We start from the raw sequence: 11,151 nt of genomic DNA on the forward strand, positions 1-11,151 counted from the left end.
ATTTTTTATTCAAAAGTCTCAAAATAGTTTCAAAGTAATTTAAAAAAATCAATTAAACCTAATTTAAATTCTAATTACTAATCAATTTAAATTCTATTTTTTTTAGTAACAAAACATTGAAAACAATTAAAGATGATAGTAAAAAAATATGGAAACAAATAACAAAAGAAAATAACAAGAACAAATGGGCAGGGGGTATGAGGCTGAGTCAGGGTGTGATTAGAAATCAGGGCGCCTGGCCCCACCAGGTAGGCCCAACTTGGCTTTGGCTTAACATAGGGAGTGTGCGTACAACATTTTTTGGGTGCAGAAAGCAAACAAAGGCCCGGGGGAAGAGAGGCCCACTTGCACACACGAGAGAGGGGGAAGAGTTCAAATCACTTCCAAAACCGCGCTCAGAAGACTAACCTTCACTCTCAAACTTGACCTGAGAAACACCACCTCCGTCGCTCCGGATATTGCCTCCGGCGGCGGCGGAAGTCCAATTCCCACCAAACTTATACCATTCAGTTCGTCTCAGAGTCTTCTACACAAATATACCATCAATTCTTCCTAATTCGTGCCCTAACCTCTAAACCGAAACATTTACCTCAAGAACCCTAATTACAAAATCTTCAAATTAAATCTCATCTTCATTACATAATTCTAGGGATTTAGGAGAGTTAGTTAGAGTTGAAAATTCTGTTAGGTTAGTTATGTTTTGATTTCTATTACTCGAATTCTGTTAGTTCAAGGGACTTGAGAAGTTAGTTATGTGAGATTCAAAATTGTTACTTGTGTCTGCTATCAAGTTTTGTTAGTAGTTAGGTTGGTTATGATTTTTTGTTACAGTTCAATTATTTCTGTTAGTTAAGACTGTTATACTGTTGAGTGAATGTGTTGATGAACTGTGTTCCAACTTCTGTTAGATTGATTGTTGTTAGTAATGTTAGTCAAGTTGGCAGTTAGTATGGATGCTACTAATGGTTGATAATAATGACCATGTTACTGATGTTAGCATAGAGCTGCTAGTATGTATGCTTGAGTTTGAAATGTTAACATGTGTATGGTTATGTGCTTATGGCATGAACTAGTTAGAATGAGCTGATCTGAACATGTAATGGTCTTGAATGTATGTTGGTTGCTGAATAGTGGTTATGTTAGAGCTGTTGTTAGTCATTGACATGATGCATTGGCCTGTGTATGTATTGCTATGTTGGTCTGTGTGATATTTGGATTGGTGTTATATGAAATGTGATAACTATGCTTGAATGTTATGCTAGATTCTTGAACTGAGCAGTTGCGATTGAATTGTTGATGCAAGTTGTTATGGTTCATGAAGCAATTTTCAAGAATTTTACCAAAGCTTGGGATGACACCATGGCTAACATGGAATCAAGTCAAAGCTTAGTGAACAAACTTCAATAACTTGGATGAACAAAGAAAGAATAACTTGATACATGAAGAAGAAATGAAGATTAGGGTTTAGGATTATGTAGTTAACTTTGGTCAACAGTTGGTCAAAAAGTCAATAGTTGACCAAAAGTCAACCTAGGTAAAAAAATAGGGTTTTCTTGACGTAATTGTATGGACTTGTAATGGATACTTAAAAAGTACATTTGATGATTTTATAATAAAATGGCTCTTTTGAAATGAAAATGGATTTGAATGCAAATGACTTAAAAATGTGACTTATACTCTAAGTAACATGCGCTTCCCTCCAAAACATGATTTTGAAATTGAATGATGAATCTTCCAAAACTGAACCTTGCAATGCTATTGAAATGAATTTGAATGAATGAAAATAGATCTTGCCATGCCATTGAACTCGACTTAAACAAATGAACCCCAATCAAGCAAATAGGACCATGAACATGTAAAGCCTTGAATGAATCTTAATCAAGCAAATGAACCCCTCATAATTGACCAAATGATCTTGATTAGGAATTCTTAAATGCACACACAAGGGTTAACAATGCTAAAATTAGGAATTCGAGTTTTATGGATTTGGTTGATCATGGTGATACTTGAAATCCAAAATTAAATCACAAGTGCCATGATGAAAATCTTATGACCAAAAATCATGGTCCAAGAATTAGGGTTTCAGGCTCTGTTCCATGATCAAGAAAATCAAGATGAAGGATTCATAGATACAAACATATCATGGAAGAACTCTGGCTTAGGAATCAACCTCCATTCAATGCTTTGTGTCATCAAGACTTTTGAATCCAGGATTTTGTTTCTTAATGCAAATGAATGTACTATGATGCTAATGAACATGCAGATGAAATCCCAAACCAAAAGTTGGGTGAAAATGAAAAAGGGGAGGGCAATTTTAGGATATGACAATGACATATCACAAGGTTAATTAAAACTAATTCACCATTTATATTTTTGCAACATGAAACATTATGCTTAGGGATTATATTTAGGGGTGGCAAAATGGGTTGGACCGTCGGGCTGACACAATTGACTCGTCATTTTTGGCAGACCGGACTGAGATTTTTGGCTCAGTGTCTTAAGTTGGTCCATCTCACCTAACCCACTTTAAAAATGAGGCAAGGCAGGACAAAGCGAGATTTTCCCGCGAGCTTTTTGTTAATTTTTTTTACTTAGAATTAAAATTGAGTAGTGCATCTAAGAGCCTGATTCACTATTTTTTACTCTTTATTAATAATAAATTAGAATTGCAACATTTATGTTTAACATCGCAATGAATTGGAAAACTTGTTTACAAGTTGTTTTGCTTACGATGACTCAATGGATGCAATTTGAACCCATATGAATCAATAGTTTAAGAGATATGAATTAAAAAATTAAGAATTAATGAAATAGTAAACTTCTTATATTCTTATATATTTTTTATTATTGTTTAATGAAATTCTACAACTTCTTATATATTTATTATATATTGTATTGTTTTGCTTTTTTATTCAAGATATATTTTATTATTTAGTAACTCTTAAAGGTGTGAATCATTACTTGGATGATAATAGTATAGGAAATCAAAGATCAATCTGACATAAAAATCATTACTTGGATGATAATAGTTTATCCATGAAGTCCTTTGGTGAAGTATTGTAATTGACCCAAATCATCAAGTTTTTGTGAAGGACAATAATTAATAATTAATTTATACCTTTCCCATGCATCATATAAAGACTCGAGGTTTTTTTTTGCTCGAATTCCATTATTTCAACCATTCGATCGACAAAGTTGTTCACAAAATTAAGTCTTCCCGTTAACAACTATCTAATTCCATCCATATGGTGATACTTTTGCTGGGAAATGTCTCAATATAATCTTGAGCACTTACAATCACTGTTATTGGGGATAGTCGTAATCTCTTATAACTTTTAGTTACACAGCTGAGTTGTAGAATGAACACGCATTTTTTTATTTTGCTAAGTATTCATACGCATCAATCAAATCACTTTTACAAAATGGAATATCTCTTAAATCTGATAAAAGACAAATTTTTATCTCGAAGTTACATGGAGTCACCAGTTGGAGTTCATAGTTTACTTATTCGTCATTGCTATGATGTCTAAAATCTCTCAGAGTACGATTATCTGATTCAACCAACTTTTCATTTAGTTGTTTAGCTACTCGAGTAGTTTGACAAATTTCTCTTGCAGTTCTCTCAATTTCTAGATCATGCTACGAATTTTCGGACCCAACACTATGCAAAAACTAAATAAATATATGCCTTAAGTAGTACTTTTAAAAAAATTAAATAAATAAAATATTATTTTTTTTAAAGTACACTAAAATATCAAGTACAATTTCCTATTGTTTCCTTATTGAAGTGATCAACAATCCCCAACAACGATATCATTTTGTTGGAGTAAAAAATCGATGTAGCAATAATTGTGCCAACAAAAATAAAAAAAGGACAAGTAAAGTCATTGTCTCCACAAAGTTTTTTTTAAACATCATATAAGGATAAGGTAAACGAACTTATGAATCTAACACAATGTGTGAGTAACGGAATGGGGGGTGCTGAGAGCGCAATTGATTGTTTGTGTGTGTAATTGTAAATTAGAGAATTACAAATTAAGTTGACAAAAATAATGAAAAATAATTAAGTTTCCTTTCGAATCATCTACCTTTAAATTTGAGAATTCATATGACTATTCCTATAACGTACCTAATTTAATTATGACCTTTTACAAAAAAAACATAATTACAACCTCGTAACGCCCCTGATGTAGGGAGTCTCCAATCAAAATTTGATCTGCGTCGTCAAAGCAACCCCAATATGCTGGGTATATCCAATAAATAAGAAAAAAAATTATGGCGCGTAAAATAAGAAGACAACTTTACAAGACACGTGATTATACCTCGCAACCTCCCGTATACTAGGAGTTTCAAATCGCAAGGACACTCGCTTCATCAAAGAAACCCTCAGATGCTGAAAGTCTTCAATCAGCAAGACGAAGGTTTAATAACGCACAAAACTAGACTGACTACCGATATTATTCATGTCACAACAAAAATGATCCCTACAATCTCATCGTTCTACCAATCAGATAAATGAGTTATCGCTAAGAGTCCTCTAGATCAATTCTTCCAATTTCGTAGACGAAAGAAAGCATTAAGTTCAAATAAAAATATATAATTAAAATTAGAAATTAATTACAAAAGAAACCATAAAGAATTACATTGAATCAAATGTTTATAGTATAATCATTTAAAGAGAATCTAATCTAAGTGGACTAATCATTCATCCTTAAGATATTTATGGTTTTTACAATAAAAAAGCAAACAATATTGACTTAGAATGATGAAGAACAAACTCCTACTAATAGCCTTCGTTTTGACCTTCCATCAACACTGAAAAATAACCTAGATTCTCTAAAGTCTGACCCCATTCACTAAACACATTTTTCTATTTATAAGTAAAATTATGAATTCGTGCAACTGCATTCCTCGATGCCTTAACTACCGTGTGATTTAACATTTAAAACAATTTCTTGTCTTGATAGAGAGTTGGGATTGCGCCACTATGCCTCGGGCGCACTAAAACACTATAAAATTTGTCTGATTATGATGATTTTCATATGGTTTGGTCTTTTCCACGATTCTTCAAATTCTTTATTAAAATCTACGAAACAAAAACACATTAATAAAAAAAGTACTCAAAAATAGAAAGTTTAAGTACTAACAAAGTAGTTTGACAAACTCTCACTAGAAGTTATGATGGCGAATGGGAAAAAGACTCACACACAAGGACTAGAATACAAGAAGAAAGACAAGAAGTGCGGCACAATCTGACGCATACAAATTCAATTCATTAATGGAAATATTGCGACTTTCAAGACAAGAGTTGCAACATGATATTTATTATCACAAGACAGACACATCTCCAACCTATCAAAATCGTGGTGCACCACTAGGACATTACGACACATTTTTAAGAGAATATTTTCTTTTCTATAAATTGTCAAACATGTTTAGTTGTTAGGGTTCCCAAATTTTATGCGTAAAGAGGCATATTCTGAAACATTGGAGCAGGACGAAGACAATAAACCATAAGAGTTTTCTCCTTTATTATTTCTAAAGTTTAATTGTTTTGTTTACATAAAATTTGCCATAATTCCTTAATAATAAGTGGCTAGTTTCCTTAGAATTTATTCAATTAATAAATTCTAATCAAGACATTTTATCAATGACAGTGTTCTCTGAACCAAATTAGAATACTCTTCATTTAGAGAGAGACAAGAACAAAAATATATAGTAAATCATTTTATCAAATAAATATCACGATAATTAATTGTTTTTTTTTAATTTTTCAAATAAATATCTCTATAATTTTTTTTCTTATAAATAAAACTAAAAATTCATTTAGAGAGAGACAAGAACAAAAATATATAATAAATCATTTTATAAAATAAATATCATAATAATTAATTGTTTTTTTTTAAAATTTTCAAATAAATACCTCTATAACTAAATGTTTTTCTTATAAATAAGACTAAGGAAAATAATATTCTAACTTGTTAAACATAATTTTTTTATACACTTTTTTGTATAGTATGTTAATGATTAAAATTTATGAATGAGTGAAATATCATTTGTTCAAACTCGTGTGTTTTAATCAAATATTTAATGACAACTATCAACTCAGTTACTTTAATCATAGATTTCTCAATTCCATCCGATATAAAATTAATAGAGCCAAGACAAGTCTAATTTAACCAACAAGACTACTTAATTTCTTTAAAGAAAAAGGATCATATTAATGGCCGGTAAAGTCATTAATTAATCTAATAAAACAAAAGGGACAGTGATGTCCCAACAAAAAAACAAAACAAGAAACACAATATTCCCTCGTAAATGTCGCAATACAAGAGGGGTATTATCGGTATTCCAAACACAAAATCATGAGACAATAAACCATGAATCCAACTACTCCACAAACCACATTATACACATCTTTGATTATTCCATCTCCCAAGAACGAATCTTCAACCCAATCCACCCTTTATTTCTTCACTCTGCAACAAAAAAACACTGTCTACTAGTACTACTACCTATGTGCCATGTCACAAACTTCATACTATTTCATTATTTCCCAATTCTACCTAATACTCTCATCCAACCACTATTTCTATAGCTCCTAATTCCTTTCAACACATCTCAACCTTCTTTCTCATTCATTTCTCTGCACAATATTTCATCAAGATTCTCTGCCACACCACATATTATCAACTTTAGGTAAAATTCTCTGTCCTTTTACTTCTGTTTTTTCTTTCTTTCAAACCTATGGTTCTAAATTTGAGATAACAGATAATTATATTCTATGTCTCTTTTTATTATTTATTTTTATAAATTAATTAAATAATCAATGTATCTCGACTAAATATTCAATAAATATATTTTGTTTCCTATATGATATTGATTTGGTTTTATAGAAATTTTCATGTCGAAGAGTGTTTGATTCTTGTCTAGAGAAAGTGAGTTGACTTACATGGCAATTGCCATAATAAGGAAAATAATAGAAAAGAAAAAAAAATAAAACAAAATTTATAAGGCATATAATTTATTTTGTAAATAATCTCTACTAAGCCTAATTTAGTTAATAATATTCTTTTGCAATATTTATTGACAATTAATTATTTGATTTTTTTTTAATCTTAAAGGTTCTTTCTACGTGTAGCACGTGCATTTGCCTTTGTTTATAGGACTCTTATCTATTCAAAGAAAACTATAGAAATGAATGACTATGTACAACATGTTTGCATTTATCTCACTTTTTCTACCATTGTACAATGTATTTAAAATTTTGTTTGTCTTTTTTGTGAATCCTCTCTGTCAAGAATTGACTGTTCTTCAATTATTTTTTATGAAAATGTTGATTTTTGTGACACTTTCGTTTTCATTAAGTTTGCTAAAAAACTCTGTTGAAGGTTTGTGAGAATGTTAGAGAAAGTGGAAGTGATTAACATGGAGAAAGTTATGGAAGAATTTGAGTCAATGACTAAGGATGCAGAAAAGGTTCAGAGAGAAACACTCAGAAGAATTTTGGAGGATAATTCATCAGCTGAATATTTGCAGAATTTGGGTCTTAATGGAAGAACTGATCCTGAGAGTTTCAAGGCCTGTGTTCCACTTGCAACTCATAAAGATTTGGAACCTTTTATTTATAGAATTCTTGAGGGGGATGATTCTCCTATTCTCACTGGAAAATCCATTACTACTATGTCTTTAAGGTGTTGTTTTGTTTTCTTTCATGTTGATTAGTTCATGAAGTTGAAATTTTTTGGTTTTTTGATGAACCTTGTTTTTGCAGTTCTGGTACTACTCAGGGGAAGCCAAAGTATATACCATGGAATGATGAATTATTTGAATCTACAATGCAGATATATAAAACCTCTTTTGCTTTTAGGAACAGGTTTTCTATGTTTTAACATTATCAGTATCGGAATGTCTGTGTCGTGTCGTGTCTGGATGTTTCAACTATGATTTTTGACACAGTTTCTTTATGCAGAGAGTTTCCTATAAAAAATGGAAAGGCTTTAAACTTTATATATGGTAGCAAACAGTTCAAAACAAAAGGTGGACTCATAGCAACAACTGCTACAACAAACGTGTTCCGCAATCCATCTTACAAACCTACAATGAAAGCCCTTCAATCGCAATGTTGCAGCCCGGACGAAGTGATATTCGGCGGCGATTTTTTCCAATCATTATACTGTCATCTATTATGCGGCCTAATTTTCCGAGAAGAAGTTCAGTTAGTATCTTCAACCTTTGCGCATAGCATTGTTCATGCTTTCAGAGCGTTTGAACAAGTTTGGGAAGAGCTTTGTAACGATATCAGAGAAGGTGTTCTTACCAGCAGAGTCACGGTTCCGTCCATTCGAACAGCTATGTCGAAATTGCTCAAACCGAATCCAGAATTGGCAAACGTAATCCATAAAAAATGTTCGGGATTAAGCAACTGGTACGGTTTGATACCAGAGCTTTTTCCGAATGCAAAGTATATTTACGGAATCATGACAGGTTCGATGGAACCGTATTTGGAAAAACTGAGACACTATGCAGGTGTGGTACCTTTGTTGACCGCTGATTACGGAGCCTCTGAAGGATGGATAGCTGCAAATGTGAATCCAAAACTTCCACCTGAATTGGCAACTTATGCTGTGCTTCCTCAAATTGCTTATTTTGAGTTCATTCCTCTTTCGCAGCTTGAGAACGAAGATACTTTTTCTTGTGTTGATCCTCATCCAGTTGGACTCACTGAGGTCAAGATTGGTGAAGAGTATGAAATTGTTATGACCACTTTCTCAGGTAACTATCACTTTCTCGTTTGTATCTACAGAACCATATTACAGAATACAGAACAATATTTTGCAGATTTCTGAAACAGAAACATTGCACCTAAATTTCAGGCTTATACAGATATAGGTTAGGGGACGTGGTAAAGGTTATGGAATTCCATAACTCAACTCCAGAACTCAAGTTTATTCGTCGGAGTACACTTCTTCTAAACATTAACATCGACAAGAACACGGAGAAAGATTTACAGTTAGCCGTGGAAGCAGCAGCGAAGTTATTAGTACTAGAGAAACTAGAAGTTGTTGAGTTCACAAGCCATGTTGATTTATCAACAGAACCAGGACACTATGTGATCTTCTGGGAAATCAGCGGCGAAGCAAGCGGGCGAGTGTTGAGCGAGTGTTGCAACTGTTTGGACAGGTCTTTCATCGATGCAGGCTACACTAGTTCGCGCAAAGTTAACGCCATTGGAGCGTTGGAACTTCGAGTTGTTAGAAAAGGAACGTTCCAGAAGATTCTTGATCATTATCTTGGATTAGGAACTGCTGTTAGTCAGTATAAGACACCAAGATGTGTAGGTCCAACACATAACACAGTGTTGCAAATCTTGAGTGAAAATGTTGTTAATAGATTTTTCAGTAGTGCATTTAATTGAATAGTGTAATAGCATGTCATCTATAAAATTGCTTTTGTTTTATAAGAAAAATGTATATTTACATGTATGCAACTTTCTAGCTCTTTTTAATCTCTTTTAGTATGGTTCCATACTTTGCATTTAATCTCTTTTTTTTTGCATTATGTGATTTTCAATTAGTCCATAGGACTAGTGAATCATTTTCTTTTGGATTTACATTTTTTAAAATGAAAAGCTCTTTGAGAAAGAAACCATCATACATTAAAAAAAATAAAATAAGGAATACATATTTGTCATGATAAGTATAAAAAATATGGGACAATCACATATTCAAAATAAATAATATGTTATTAATTTTAACTTTATAAATTTGAAACCAATTCGATTTTATGATTTACATTTTTTTAAATGTTTTTTATGTATTAGTAACAAATATTTGTTATGTGTTTTTTTTTTAATTTATCATGTAACAAATATTTATCATGTGCTTCTATTATATCTATTATGATATTTTATCTCATATATTTTTTTGTTTTAATTATTGATAATTTTTTATCTTCTATTTTTATAATATAATTGTCATTAAAGAATTTGATAAAATTTATATTTTATGTAATTTCGTCAAAATAAAATAAAAATAACTATGTCACATTATATCTTACGAGTAGAGGCACTACATAAATTATTGGACATACAATTTATAAATAGGATAATTATTTTTTTCTAATTAATTTGTGAAATTTAATACTATTTTTTATTATCTTCATTTTAAAATAGCAATGTTTTTAATAAAATAATTATAATTTATGATAAATATTGTACATCAGACAAATACGTATCACAAAATTACTAATAGAAATTAATAATATTAAACTTATTATTATTTTAATAACTTTTAATATGAAAATAAGAACAATTATCTTAATCTAACTATAATTTGTATATACGTTTCTACATTAAGTTTTCTGAAACCATACAATTAAGAATATGTTTCAAACATACAATTTATACATGACACAAATATTTTGTCACCTCATATAAGTTAAATTTTTTACTTTTTAAAAATTATTTAAATAAAAATGAGAGTCACTAAACTATCCGAATTATATATTTTTTTTAAATCCATAAACATACTATTAGTTTATTAAATTTTTAAGGAAACGATATATTTTACATTAGTTATATTTTTCATAAAATAAAATATATATTTATAATCAATAATTATAAAAAAGAATATTAAATAAATATTAAAGATCAATATATTAAAATAACACGAGATAAATAATTATCACTAATAAACATATTAAAGACAAATATTTATCACCGATATATAAAAAAGTACATTTGTCATTGATTTTCTAATAAGTCAAATATATATAAAATGAAAATAAAGGTAATAGAGAATATAAACCAAACTCAATCGAACTGCTAAATCATTCTAAAAGTTTAAAATCAACTAAATAAAACACACATGACAGACACTATCCAACGAACCTGTACCCACATACGGACGTGAAATCAAATAGCAAAAATATAGTCTTGTATGAGCGTTCACTTTTTAAGATGGTGAATGAACCAATCGCCACAACACACTAATTCATGAATCAATAACTTCTGGAAAAACAACCATTAAGCAAGATGTCTCTTTCGAGCCAAACAATCCAACATCAATCACAATGACTAATACGTATATTAAGTCAACGCCAACACAAAGAAGACCAACCTTAAATCTTGAAATCTGCATAACTCAATAA

At 30.8% G+C, this 11,151-nt stretch overlaps 1 protein-coding gene and 1 long non-coding RNA gene across 2 annotated transcripts; both read left to right on the plus strand.

The window, feature by feature from the left end:
• The first annotated feature begins 380 nt into the window (after positions 1-380).
• LOC127128870 (uncharacterized) lies at positions 381-1,638 on the plus strand. The gene is made up of 2 exons (XR_007806065.1): positions 381-807; positions 1,263-1,638. It is a non-coding gene; the product is annotated as an uncharacterized LOC127128870 (long non-coding RNA).
• A 4,759-nt stretch (positions 1,639-6,397) lies between these two features.
• LOC127132140 (jasmonoyl--L-amino acid synthetase JAR4) lies at positions 6,398-9,485 on the plus strand. Its single transcript, XM_051061014.1, has 5 exons — positions 6,398-6,699; positions 7,392-7,694; positions 7,775-7,876; positions 7,973-8,775; positions 8,877-9,485. Exons 2-5 carry the CDS (start codon positions 7,402-7,404, stop codon positions 9,416-9,418), a joined length of 1,740 nt encoding a protein of 579 aa, XP_050916971.1. The 5' UTR covers positions 6,398-6,699; positions 7,392-7,401; the 3' UTR covers positions 9,419-9,485.
• The last annotated feature ends 1,666 nt before the right edge of the window (positions 9,486-11,151 follow it).

The sequence above is a fragment of the Lathyrus oleraceus genome, chromosome 3, assembly GCF_024323335.1.
Source record: "Lathyrus oleraceus cultivar Zhongwan6 chromosome 3, CAAS_Psat_ZW6_1.0, whole genome shotgun sequence".
Taxonomy (NCBI): domain Eukaryota; kingdom Viridiplantae; phylum Streptophyta; class Magnoliopsida; order Fabales; family Fabaceae; genus Lathyrus; species Lathyrus oleraceus.